The 13,172-nt window shown below is 29.9% G+C and overlaps 2 protein-coding genes across 5 annotated transcripts in view; one reads left to right on the top strand and one right to left on the bottom strand.

Annotated features, from left to right (window-relative positions):
* Nucleotides 1-226: 226 nt before the first annotated feature.
* Nucleotides 227-13,172, bottom strand: part of LOC105346993 (mucin-22) — a 45,758-nt gene continuing 32,812 nt past the window's right edge. Inside the window, exons 11-21 of one of the 2 annotated variants that reach the window (XM_066076067.1) lie at nt 11,212-11,283; nt 10,998-11,075; nt 10,293-10,388; nt 10,052-10,076; nt 9,897-9,976; nt 9,316-9,340; nt 9,160-9,224; nt 8,853-8,877; nt 8,690-8,751; nt 1,102-1,126; nt 227-346 (exon numbers count right to left, since the gene is read on the bottom strand). In XM_066076067.1, coding sequence (XP_065932139.1) covers nt 277-346; nt 1,102-1,126; nt 8,690-8,751; nt 8,853-8,877; nt 9,160-9,224; nt 9,316-9,340; nt 9,897-9,976; nt 10,052-10,076; nt 10,293-10,388; nt 10,998-11,075; nt 11,212-11,283 — 623 coding nt within the window. In that variant the 3' untranslated portion in view covers nt 227-276. Of the gene's footprint in view, nt 347-1,101; nt 1,127-7,461; nt 7,789-8,689; nt 8,752-8,852; nt 8,878-9,159; nt 9,225-9,315; nt 9,341-9,896; nt 9,977-10,051; nt 10,077-10,292; nt 10,389-10,997; nt 11,076-11,211; nt 11,284-13,172 lie in introns of those variants that run through there. The other variant, XM_034446245.2, reaches the window with a different exon arrangement.
* Nucleotides 8,372-13,172, top strand: part of LOC105346994 (uncharacterized) — a 41,528-nt gene continuing 36,727 nt past the window's right edge. For all 3 annotated transcript variants that reach the window (XM_066076080.1, XM_066076077.1, XM_066076076.1), the window contains exons 1-2: nt 8,372-8,437; nt 12,063-12,146. The gene's annotated coding sequence lies outside the window, so the exon portion shown is untranslated. The remainder of the gene's footprint in view (nt 8,438-12,062; nt 12,147-13,172) is intronic.

Genomic DNA, 13,172 nt, shown 5'->3' with positions numbered 1-13,172 from the left:
CTCTGATTGAAATCAATATAGCACAGATTTTTTTGTTGTTGCTAACTTTCAATTGCAATTTTACATGTATTTATTTCGAAATCCAAGCCAAAACTTTTCTTTACACAATTTGCCGTAAGTATCCATCGCATGATTATTGATAAAAATCGGCACATCTTACGCATTCATACCAAGTATAACATCGACAAGAAAGAAAAAGAAAGATAGCAAAACAAGAAATACTTATTGTTATGGATGAATTAGATACAATTTGATTTCAAAATCGGCATGATACTGTCAGCACCATCTATTCGATGGATAACTTGATAGGTCGATGGAACAAATAAGTAAAAGGTCAAATACGGATCTGTAAAATAAGATATAAAATTTAATTGACAACTTTTACCATCATCATCATTGCAAAGAGTTTCAAAATCCCATTCAATTCTCTTAATAAAATATCAAACTGATCCTTTATCAATAAATAATATATGCCATGTACAAAGAAGTATTCGTTTACATTTTGTTAAATAAGTAGCTAGCACAAATACAATTAAACATGTTTAGTAGGTTAAATGTGTAAAATGTTATTCGTTATTATAAGGTCTGGTGTTTCAAAATTAATAATAATGGCCTTTTAAAATAATATTTTAATTTTCTTAATTCGTTCTTATTCTTTGGACGTGGTCAATACAACATTCGTCTCGACACGCATCGTGTGATATTAAGGTTTTATTCTGCCTATTTTTGCTCATTCCTCTGTTATCAGGTTTCATATTCTTGATCTAATAGGTACAAGAATAACGAGTTTTTTTTTCACTATTTTTCACTATTTCTCAACTCGGTAAATCAGGATATCAAAAAATTATATCAGTAATGTATTAAAATTCTAGACTTTCAAAAGGTATTGTTAAAAAAATTGGAGGAAAAATCTGTTCATGACCTGTTCAAAAAGGTTAAAACAAAATAAAGATGATTAAATCAAAATTATTACCAATACTTTCTTCATATTCATCGTCAGAAATCAACCCATAATCCGGGGTTTCACCATCGTGACTGTAATTAATTTGAAGTTTTTAAGGATAGTTTTCTCAGTAATGATTTAAAATAGCTTTGTCTTACCTGAAGCCTTCCTTTTCCGTATTACCTGTAAACATTGAAGGCATCGTGTTCATTGTTTACAAAAGTTTTCTTTATAATTTGAAGTATGACATTTATATTCTAATATCTAATTGCAGCAGTCGAATAATTTGATACTATTAGATTCCAAAATAGTAAGTTTTTATTGTCTTTTACAAAGGGTGCATTTGCTATCATGCATACATACTTAGGAGTGGTCGTGGGGGAATGCATAAATGTTCACAAAATAATGCAGCTTAATTTATACACAATAAATATCAATTTAAGATACATAATAATGATATCAAAATTAATAAATTTACCAGGAATCACTTCATATAAATAATCAGAAATACCCACAACATACTCTGGAAGGGCATCTCCATGGTTGTGTCATTAAAAAAGTAAAGAAATATAGAAAATGTCTCTTACTAGACCCTAATATTTGATAAATTATAAAAGTTGGCTTCCTAGAACCATTGTTTTGACCTACAAATAATAATAAATTTTAATTAGGCTTAACAAAAAAAATTGTTTGTTTACGGTTACCCGACCGACCCTATATTTAATCGCCGACCCTAATTGTTTTTATCCATCGTTAGAAATGCAGAAGTCACACGTGGGTACGTTTAACTTTTATATTCATCTTAATTGGTCAAGCGTTTGAAATCGAAATCGAAAGTGAAAAAAAACCATAGTGTCAATATCTACGTCCACATGATTGAAGAATGCGCACACATAAAGCAAATGCAGTTGATATCGGCATTGCCGAATAACATGACAAACTTTTCTTATTTGACTGATGGATCAGGGAAGTTAACACTTTATTTTTTATGTGACCTACTAACATTCATCACAATTATAGAACATAATTATTGCTTGTGACCTATATATTCAATTCAATTTCTTTATTAACCATTTTATCCAGGTGTTTGATCGGTAACATTGGGGAAATGAAAAGGTTCCCGATTTTGAAGTACGAGGCAAACAACATGGAGGCAGGATAGTTTTGACCACAGGAGTCGGCGATTTTATCAATTTCTTGAAAATAAATGAGAAATAGGCAAACTCCTACCAGGAGCTTCGTGAGCGTAGCGAGCGAAGCGACAGGATGCGACGAGTTTTCTAGATTTTCTTTATTTCGCTATCCAACCGATATTAAACACCAGACATCCTTGGTGTTATCTTATCAATTTCTTGCATTTATTTCTTTAAAATTATCCTCCAAAATCATTTTAAATCCATTTTTGCACATCTCGATCATGGCCATGTTAGATGCTTGTGATGTGCAATATCATGTTTTTTGGGTTTTTTTAAAATAATGGGTGTCTGTTTTGTATAAAAACTTAGCGTATCGAGCCATTTTCAAGGATCATTCTGCATAAAAATATATATAGTCTGTCCCAAGATATCTAGGATTCACATTTTGCTTAATTGCTTGATATTTATAAATACCTCAGGGTTCAAACGATGTTCATTCAAAAGTATAAAAATTCCCAAGATATCTCAGTCGAAACGCCCCTGTTAGCGTATCGGGTTTCAATACAATGCTAAAAATGTGATGTCTACGGAGATTTTGTATTGCAGCCAGCCCGGATGATAACGTTGAAAAATTGCGCGATGTATTCCGAGTGTATTCCGAATAGAGTAAAGATGTAAACATTCCCCATTATAAATCTCCGTAAGGAATATGTTTTCGTTCCTGTGAATTTTTCTGAGTGACAGTTGATAATGTGTCAATGAAATTATCTTGAAAATTATCCCTTTCAACTATTACAAGTGCACTTCTTTCACAGGTATGTGTATTTTTTTTTAAAAAATCGTCCAAATGTGCTGCATAAATATCTTGGGAAAGACTATAGTCTGTTGCACTATTGATACTATTACTACGTCAGGCGCAAATCGAAAGTTAATCCTCAGGGGGGATCTCTACTAAGCATGTTAATTGTTGCAACAGCAGACATAAACTATTATTTGTATTGTCTTATTTATTTCTAGAACACATTTTATCCACCAATTAATGAAGATAAAGTTTAAAATCAATAAACCTCTAGATTTTATATTTGATTACAAGTACCTAGATTCTATAAAATAGACAATGAACACGAGGCACGCTTTTTACTGCGAAACTGAAAGGGTCAAATAAAACCACGTGGTCTAAAATTTAAATGACAATAACATTCACAGCGGTGCATATGGGCTTATGGCAAACAAAAGTAAGCATGACACAATGGCAAAACAATTTTGTATTATCAGTTTACGAGGGTTGTTCGGAAATTATTGAGACATTTTCTCTTATTCTTTTAGGAAAAGAGATAAACCCTTGAAATTTCACCAAAATGTAAATCAAAATAGAGTTTATCAATGTAAAAAGTTTCTTTTCATGGCATGAATAGATCATTATTGGTAAGTGGATCAACGTGCCTGCGTCCTGTGACCTAGCGTAACAGCAAACTTTCCGCAACATCATTTTAACGCTTCTCATTGCTCCTGTGTTTAAACACCTTGCAAACGACCGGAAATAAGAATTATTTCTCATCTTTTGTTTGGATTTCAAGATGTCATCATTTACATTTTCTCTCATTCTTGATTTTTATTTTGAGTTCTGTTTAAACAATGTAGCTGTGTCACACAATCATCCACTACAAGTTCTTTTGGACTTTATTCAATTTGTTATGTTACTAGGGAAAAGCTGTGTATTAGTGGCACACAATAACACATGTTTTGATTCTATTGTACTGTATAATCAGCTGAAATATTATTAAATATGGAACCACTTTTGTAAATATGTAGTGGGGTTTTGTGATACCTTGCCTTTTTTAAAGTTGTGTATCCTGGTTTTGATTGTTATAAGCAAGAATATCTTGCTCAGAAAGTGTTGAATGAGTCTTATTCAGCTCATAATTCATTAGCTGATTCTGAAATGCTTCAGACCCTTGTGAAAAGTAGTGGAAAAGTTGATGTTTTACTCGCTAATTTTTTTTATAGTTCAGTTCAAGTGACTAGTCATGGTGTTCAACCATCTGTAGAGTCCATAGAGTATTTACAGAAGCAAAATGTCATTTCAAAAGCAACTTTGAAAAAGATCAAATGTTCGTCACTATCATACAACAATTTGAAACTTGCATTTGAAAGAAAAGATTTTGGTGGTGTGTTTTTCTTGCTTAGTGAAAAGACAAGTGATGGTAAAGCTAGAATAAGCAGCAATTATAAAGTTGCAAAGAAGGTTGCTGAATTTTTTTTCAAGTTTACAATAAATATATATCATCATGTTGTATTTGTTAAAACATTTTGTGTTATTACATTTAATGGATATCAATCTTGTAATATATCTACATGTGTATTACATTAATTAGAATGTTGTCACTGTTATATCATCTCAATTCTGCCTTACTAACATGTTGTGTTTGAATGCAATCCAACCACACTATAAATAAAAATTTTCAAATGACTCGATCATTATTCTCCTTGATTGTGAATTTTATCCTAATATGCAATATTAGCTCTCTACATGGGGTAAATAAAGGTAAATGATTTGAATGTAATATACAAATCATTGAATTTCCATCCTCCAAAGTTTGAAAAATATCACAAGAATGGCTAAAGATGACCATTCATTTTTACCTTTATATTGAATTTTGAGATGCTCCTTCTTTGTATTTTCAAGGGAAAATACCCCATTTCATTTTCTTCATCAGTTTTGAAAGAGGGAGAAATGTTCTATGTTAATATGAAGCATTGAATCTTCCATTTTATAATATTTAGCTTAGAATATGCATAAAACGTTCTGCAAAAGATGACCATTTTCACCTATATATTGGGTTTTGAGACGCCCCCTCTTCACTTTTTTTTAGGGAAACACCACATTATCTTCATCAATTTTGAAAGAGGAAGAATTGATGTGTTATGTACGCAGCATTAAATCTCCAATCTTCTAAAGTTCTAAAAAGTCTTGCTAAAGATGACCATTTTCACCTATATATTGGGTTTTGAGATGCCCCCTCTTCATTTTTTTTTTAGAGAAACACCTCATTGCCTTCATCAATTTTGAAAAAAGAAAAATTGATGTGTGTTATATATGCAGCATTGAATCTTCCATCTTCTAAAGTTTAGCCTAGCATAAAACGTTCTGCAAAAGATGACCATTTTCACCTATATATTGGGTTTTTGAGACGCCCTCTCTTCACTTTTTTAGGGAAACACCACATTATCTTCATCAATTTTGAAAGAGGAAGAATTGATGTGTGTTATGTACGCAGCATTGAATCTCCAATCTTCTAAAGTTCTAAAAAGTCTTGCTAAAGATGACCATTTTCACCTATATATTGGGTTTTGAAATGCCCCCTCTTCATTTTTTTAGGGAAACACCTCATTGCCTTCATCAATTTTGAAAAAAGAAAAATTGATGTGTGTTATATATGCAGCATTGAATCTTCCATCTTCTAAAGTTTAGCCTAGCATAAAACGTTCTGCAAAAGATGACCATTTTCACCTATAAATTGGGTTTTTGAGACGCCCCCTCTTCATTTTTTTATGGAAACACCACATTATTTTCATCAATTGTGAAAGAGGAAGAATTTATGTGTGTTATATATGTAGCATTGAATATTCCACCCTCTGAAGTTTAACCAAACATAAAAAGTTTTACAAAATATGACCATTTTCACCTATATATTGGGTTTTGAGACGTTCCCTCTTTACATTTTAAAGGGAAACACCCCGCATTTTATATTTATTTTCAAAGACGGAAGTAAAAGTGTTCATATTGTATCAATTGTTCGATTTTCTACCCTCTAGAATTTTTTCTACATCAAAAGAAAGATACAAAATTTCCATTTTCCCTATATGCATACAATTTTCCAACAAAATGAATACATATTTTGAGACTCCCCCTATTCACCACAATAAGAGAAACATAGTGATTTTTTTACATCACTTAATTGAAAATGAGATTTAATGTATCTACCATAGAAATCAGCAAATTCCACCCTACAGTATTTTAATTATTCAACTAGAATTGGCCTCGTTAAAGTTTAAAATACAATTTATGGAAAATGCAGCACAACTCTTTCTTATTTTTAGGGAAGATCTTGCAGAAATTGAGCAAATTTAACTTATTTCCTCTTTATATTTTTAACTTGAGCTTTTCTTGTCCTGTCAGGTTGAATGTCTTTTGTCTAAATGACACCTCCTACCTCATCAAAAAATATTCCCTGCTAATTTCAAATTATCATAAACATATATTTGTATCATTTATGCTCGTAACAACCTGGCAGTTTTGTATTTAAATGAAAAATGTTGACAAGATTATTTTACCTTCTGAATTAGGGTGAAAAAAAATCAATAAAAGCGATAACCTTGCATATGAAAATGACAGCTAGATAATTTAAAGTTCCAGACATTAATAGCAAACCTAAAGTTACTGTAATCGCTATCTGAGCAAGATTAATCGAAGAAGGTTAATTATCCAATTTTAAAAAAAAAGTTTAATTGTAATATTGAACTGTGCATTTACAAAAATTGATAGTAATAATTTAAGGTTGTAAAAATATAATTAAATTGTTTTATGACTTCCTCCCTGCAGTATCAAGCGTGTGTGTCCTAGTTCAATTTTGTTGTATGTGTGTATTTTACAAATGTACCTTGGACATAACTTACAATATTTCAATATTTATTTCTCTGCAACAGATTCCAAAAATGCCCAATATGTTTCTTATTCATCTTTGAATATATTCTTTTTATTTACCAGTCCTTTGCATTTTATCTAGAGGCTTTATATAAAAAGGTTGAACATTCGTATATCATAAACTACGACATCTGACATCGTGAAACAAATGCTTGCTTTGTTATAAGATTCAGTTACTAAACACTGAGTTCTCCCATTGTAGTTCTGATAAATGTAAACAGATGGGATAGTATTGAGGAGATCAGCAGAGTTACATAGTTTTACTTTGTTGAATACGTTACATAAAGAACAATAATTACTAATACGTTCAGATAATGTTTTATTAATTGATACATCCTTTGGTATTTTGGACAATATAAGCTGGTGGTATCTGCAATTGAACCAGAGTTAAACATAATTTTTTACATGAGTTGTTTTATTGCAGGAGAATTTTGAATTTTATCAATTTAATGTGTTAGAACTAAATACGAATAGTATACTCGCCTTGAGCGAAAGCCAGTGTGAAAATATAAACATTTTGTACTAAGAGCTTTTATTCTATATTTTTATCCCAGATGTTAAAAATACTCTTTCCTCTACGGAATTTCAATCCAGGAGGAAGTTAAGACATGTACTTAATAATTTGTATTTGTTTTGGGGTTTCGCCGTCCTTTGATTAAAACAAAATAACACATGTACACGTTCTCTTTGTTGTTAATATTCCATTGCAATTTTACATACATTTGTTTAAAAACCATCGCCATCATTTACTTCATCCACTTGCCGAAAAGATCCATCACATAATTATTGATAGAAATTGGCAAATCTTACTTATTCATACAAAGTATTACACAAAACAAGAAAGAAAAAAGGTTACAAAAACAAGAAAAACTTATTAGTTCCAGTTATAGTTCAGTTTGATACAATTTTATTTCAAAGTCGTCATGATACTGCTAGTACCATCTATTTGATTGGGTTACTTGATTGGTTGATGAAAAAAAATTAGTAAGCAGTCAGGTATGGATCTGTAAAGTAAAATATCAAATCATTTCGATAACTTTTACATTACATCATCATCATTGCAAACAGTTGGTAAATCACATTCAATTTTCATAATAAATTATCAAACTGATTCTTTATCGATCATTAATACACGTACTGTGGTTTTATCAATATTCGTTGAATACCAATTTTCGTTGATTTCGTTGTTAAGTTTATCCTTGAAATTAAATATTCATTGAACTGCAACTTCTACTAATATTTTGTATTGAAAAGGTCATTGGCCACGAATTTACCTTGAAACTGTGATTTTCACTGTATCCACGAAAATTGATACCCTTGAATATTAATGAAACAACAGTATTTGCTATATACAAAGCTATTCTCTGTATATCGCAAATCCTTTTTTCAAAAAGGAATATATTCTTGTACCTATTGTACAAGAATATATTCCTTTTTTTTTTTTAAAATAGATATGTAAGTAACTAGAATAAACTAGGTTAAACATGTTCAGTAGGATACATGTGGAAGTTGTTATGCGTTATTACAAAGTCTGGTTTATCAATATTAATAACCTTGACTTTTTAGATAATTGTTTTATTTTCTTCACTCGTTCTTATTCTTTGGTCATGGCCAATACAACATCCGTCCCGAGACGCGGTATTCGCTATTCAGGTTGTATTCTGCCTATTTTTGTTTATTCTATTGTCATCATGTTTCATCAATATTTTGATTGTATTAGGTACAAGAATAACGAGGTTTTTTCCATAATTCCTTAAATCAGCAAATCAGGGAATCAAGAAAATTATATCAGTTATGTATTAAAATTTCAGACTTTAAAAAGATATTGTTGGAAGCATTAAGTCTATCCATATGTTAATGGCCTGTTTTAAAAGTAAAAAAAAGATGATATATCATAATAATTACCAAGACTTTCTTCATATATATCGTCAGAAATCACCATATATTCCGGGGTTTCACCGTCATGGCTGTAATTAATTTTATTTTAAGAATCATACAATAATGTCTTTTAACTTGAAGAATTGTTACGATAATTTTTTTGTAATATTTTAAAAAAGATTTGTCTTACCTAAAGCCTTCATTTTGTGTATTACCTATAAACATTAAAGGCATTGTTTACAAAAGCATTATTTCTTTATTTTCTTTAAGTATGAAATTTCTCACTAGCATCAAATTGCAGCATTGATATAATTTGCCACTGGCTTATAACTTCTAAAATACCAAGTTTTATTGTCTTTTACATAGGATATTTGCTATCATGCATACATGCTTAAGAGTGGTTGTGTAGGAAAGCATGAACGATAAAAATGATTAAATATATTTACATATAATTAACATTTACGTCAGATACATAATGATGGTTACATAAATTTTACCATGACTTTCTTCATAGACATCGTCAGATCTCACCACCACATAGTCTGGAAGAACTTCTTCATTGCTGTGTTATGAAAAGAGTAAGGAACTGTAAATAGTATGTCCTTCACTAGACCCCAACCTCAGTATTTGATAAGATATAAACTTTGTCTTACCTAGAATTATCTCTTTGAGTGTTAACTGTAATTATTCATCAAATCATTATCATTGCAATATAGAGTCCCAGTACTTCTTTTTAATCATGAAAATTTACACAAACATTTAACTTTTTACCAAAAAATTTCAAAATTCGTTTGGTATCAAAGGTCAGTGGAGTTCAAGTAATTCAAGTCATTTCAATATAAACTCGGCTTAAAACTTATAAACTACATGGATAATAAACGAGACCGAGGCATGTGTTTTATATATATATATATATATATATATATATATATATATATATATATATATATATATATATATATATATATATATATATAAAACCAGTCCACATTGATTAAATTTTAAAATATTTCGTTGCTTTGTACAATAACTTTCATATATTTGAAAAAAAAAAGACATTCTTAGGGCTGGAATACAAGTTAAAATGAAAGTTAAAAAAAGAAATAAGTAGCCAATTTTTAACAAATTCATGCATGGCCAAATAGCAAAAATTGATTTTTATGACTTTTAAATTTTCATAAAAATATCTAGGAGTATGAAACTTTATTTATGGTTATTCACACAAGATTCTTACTTTTTTGCTCAAATGGGGATTTTGTATAGTGATGACTGTTGACTCTCCAGAGGTCTTCCATAACATAAGGATTATTCTTTCTAAAAAAAAAATTATAATAGCTTGTGTTCCCGAAGTTTACATTTCAAATGTACTAAATCTTAAACATAACTTACTTGGAATTTCTTTGCAATTTACAGCCTGAAAAGTAATAAATAATATCAGTTTATTTATTTTTTATCAATTATTTATGAAAATTGATTAAAAATCTGTGAGATATATTTTGTTTTGTGAGTCAAACCTTATATATGATACAATACTAATATTTCATTATTAAGATTATAAGATGAGAAATGAATTCATCTTAAGAACTACAATAAAAAAAAACTTTACAAAATACTTCTGTAATCGACGTACATCGCTTGGCTGAGATTATGAATAAAACCAATCCCCCAAAGAACAGACCCAACGACCCAGCGATTGTTCCATACAACAGTGTACTGGAGATAGCCTCTGAAAATTGTGAGAAATAAGAACGTTCATTATGATTGCATGGAACTGATTGATTTATTCCTAAAATATATATGTTGCATTTTTTTAAATATTACACTTATGGTTTTTTTGGCTTCTAATTATCTTTGTATGGCCCGAACATTAAACTTTGATCTCAGAAGCCGGCAAATAGGAATTATATCATAAAAACGTTTCAGTCATTGAAATATAATTTCGTTATCATGCATCACTACATTTTAAAACTAATATACATCAATGACGTGGCATTTAAATATTGTCTTACTAGTTAATCGTATATTAGCTCAATAAAAGATTGGCCTTGCCAATGAATGCCCAAAAGTTTATTTAAAAACTTCTTTCCATTTTTTATTATATATGTGTGTTTTTTATTGGAAATAAAAACATGCGTCAAGCGTTTTACCTACAAAATTATTTTAATTTCTTTGTATCCTCAGTTAACAACAAATATGGTTTAATGTATTGTTTTTGTTTTTGTTCCTTGAGCTTGCATTGATGAAATATTACAGCCAAGCAATCTCAGTTTAATAAAATTATGTATCAAAACCTGATAACCTAAAAAAAGAGGCACATTAATCAAAAGTACTTTACCCTCTTCATCTGATGTCCTGGATCCATTGACGGGTGTAAGAAACTGTGTTGTGTTTGGTATTCCAGCAGTATCTAGTTCTACAAAGTCAACACATACTTAAGTTGTGTGCAGCATTTTTAAGCTTTACATATTTTTATGCACATTGTGCCCTTGTCATAAAGGATAAAATGGTTTATAAAGATTATTAAGAGACTATTGATGACAAAATTTTACCGTCAGTATTTGTCAGCATTGTGTTTGTGGAAACAACGACAGTTGATATGCTGGAAGTTGAACTCGGTGTCTCTGTAATTTTTTGTGAAATAAGACATGATATAAATAAGTAAAGGTAAGGTTTGCGGCTTGCATTTTTTAGAGGTTGTACCAAAGTTACATACCATTTTGTTCACTATACTAAAGTCTTTTTTCTCATGAAATTCAAATGAATTTTGCCCATCCCGTTTTATAACTACAAAAGGTCAAAGTTCACGATTTCCAATTTTCATTTTGATGAAATGTAAACAATTTCGTGAAAATATGTACATATTATATGTGACTATTATGGGGGTTATTCATGCTTAAAATGTTCGAAAAGAATATCACTATTAATATCATGATTCACTTTTATTAATTTCTGATGAACTATCTGAAAATAGAATAAAATGCAACAAAAGTCTTAATTTTGGACTACTATTATGTAAACGAAAACATCTTATTTGAAACCTTTCCAAGTCCACCGATTTCAGGAAAACGTATCTTAGAATATGTGTAATCTGGTGTTTCTAAAACACTATTCAAAACCATATGATGCGGATTCCGTTTTCGTTGAAATTCATAAAATGCTTGTGTCCTCTTATTTTTTCATTGAAACTAAAAGAACCCGCGAAATAAAAAAAACCTGAAATCAATTATGACGTCATATAAATTTTGACGTCATAACTGAAATAAAGGGTAGTTGGTGTTACGTCACAATGAAAATGTGTGAGTTATCTCCCTGTAACCGCAAACCTTACCTTAAACATGTACTTATTTTTTAATTATATAAAAGTAACTCAATTTGTTTTGTTGATTCCCTGTAAAAACAGACTGATTCCCTAGAAAAAAGTCATTTTGATGAACAGATACAGTCCTATTCGGAACACGTGTCAATGTCTTTTGATACGGTAAAGGTAAGTACAGGTTCAGAAACATTGCGAATAAAGTAATGATTTTTCGTATCCAAATAATTTTATTCTGGTTGCAACGTTCATTTAATTGGCTATGCAAATTCATCCATATCGTATAACATAATTTTCCTAAGACACCATACGACGAGTGTGCAATAGAATTTGAATTGTTATGTTGAAATGTGTTTTATTAGTGAAAAATTAAAATTATGTCACAGGGGGTGATTCAATATTATTGGTATTTTATGGATAATATGGTACCATTCTCATGTTATACTGTAAAAGTTTTTTAGCCGTTGCAAGACAGGCTACTATAATGAGTATCAGTTCATAAAATTGTAACAATTATAATGTATCAAAGAATGAAATTTTCTCCTACAATCTATTTTTAACATGGCAAGAAGCACTTTGCAGTGATTTTATGTTGTATGCTTTTCAAGAATATTATACCAGTTATATTATTTGTTTGTACGTGTGATTTGATATAATAATTTGTTGATATATATATTTTTTGACAATGGTAAAAAGAAATGTATTACTTTCCTCATCATTTCAGAGAAAATGAAATTTTATTACAAATCACCTCTGAAAATTGTGAGAAATAAGAACGTTCATTATGATTGCATGGAACTGATTGATTTATTCCTAAAATAAATATGTTGCATTTTTTTTAATTTTACACTTATGTTTTATTGGCTTCTAATTATCTTTGTATGGCCCGAACATTAAACTTTGATCTCAGAAACCGGCAAATAGGAATTATATCATAAAAACGTTTCAGTCATTAAAATATAATTTCGTTATCATGCATCACTACATTTTAAAACTAATATATATACATCAATGACGTGGCATTTAAATATTGTCTTACTAGTTAATCATATATTAGCTCAATAAAAGATTGGCCTTGCCAATGAATGCCCTAAAGTTTATTTAAAAACTTCTTTACAATTTTTTCTATATATGTGTGTTTTTTATTGGAAATAAAAGCATGCGTCAAGCGTTTTACCTACAAAATTATTTTAATTT

The sequence above is a fragment of the Magallana gigas genome, chromosome 2 (assembly GCF_963853765.1).
Source record: "Magallana gigas chromosome 2, xbMagGiga1.1, whole genome shotgun sequence".
NCBI lineage: Eukaryota > Metazoa > Mollusca > Bivalvia > Ostreida > Ostreidae > Magallana > Magallana gigas.
The sequence above is the reverse complement of the archived record's forward strand: the minus strand, read 5'-3'. Positions and strand labels throughout refer to the sequence as shown.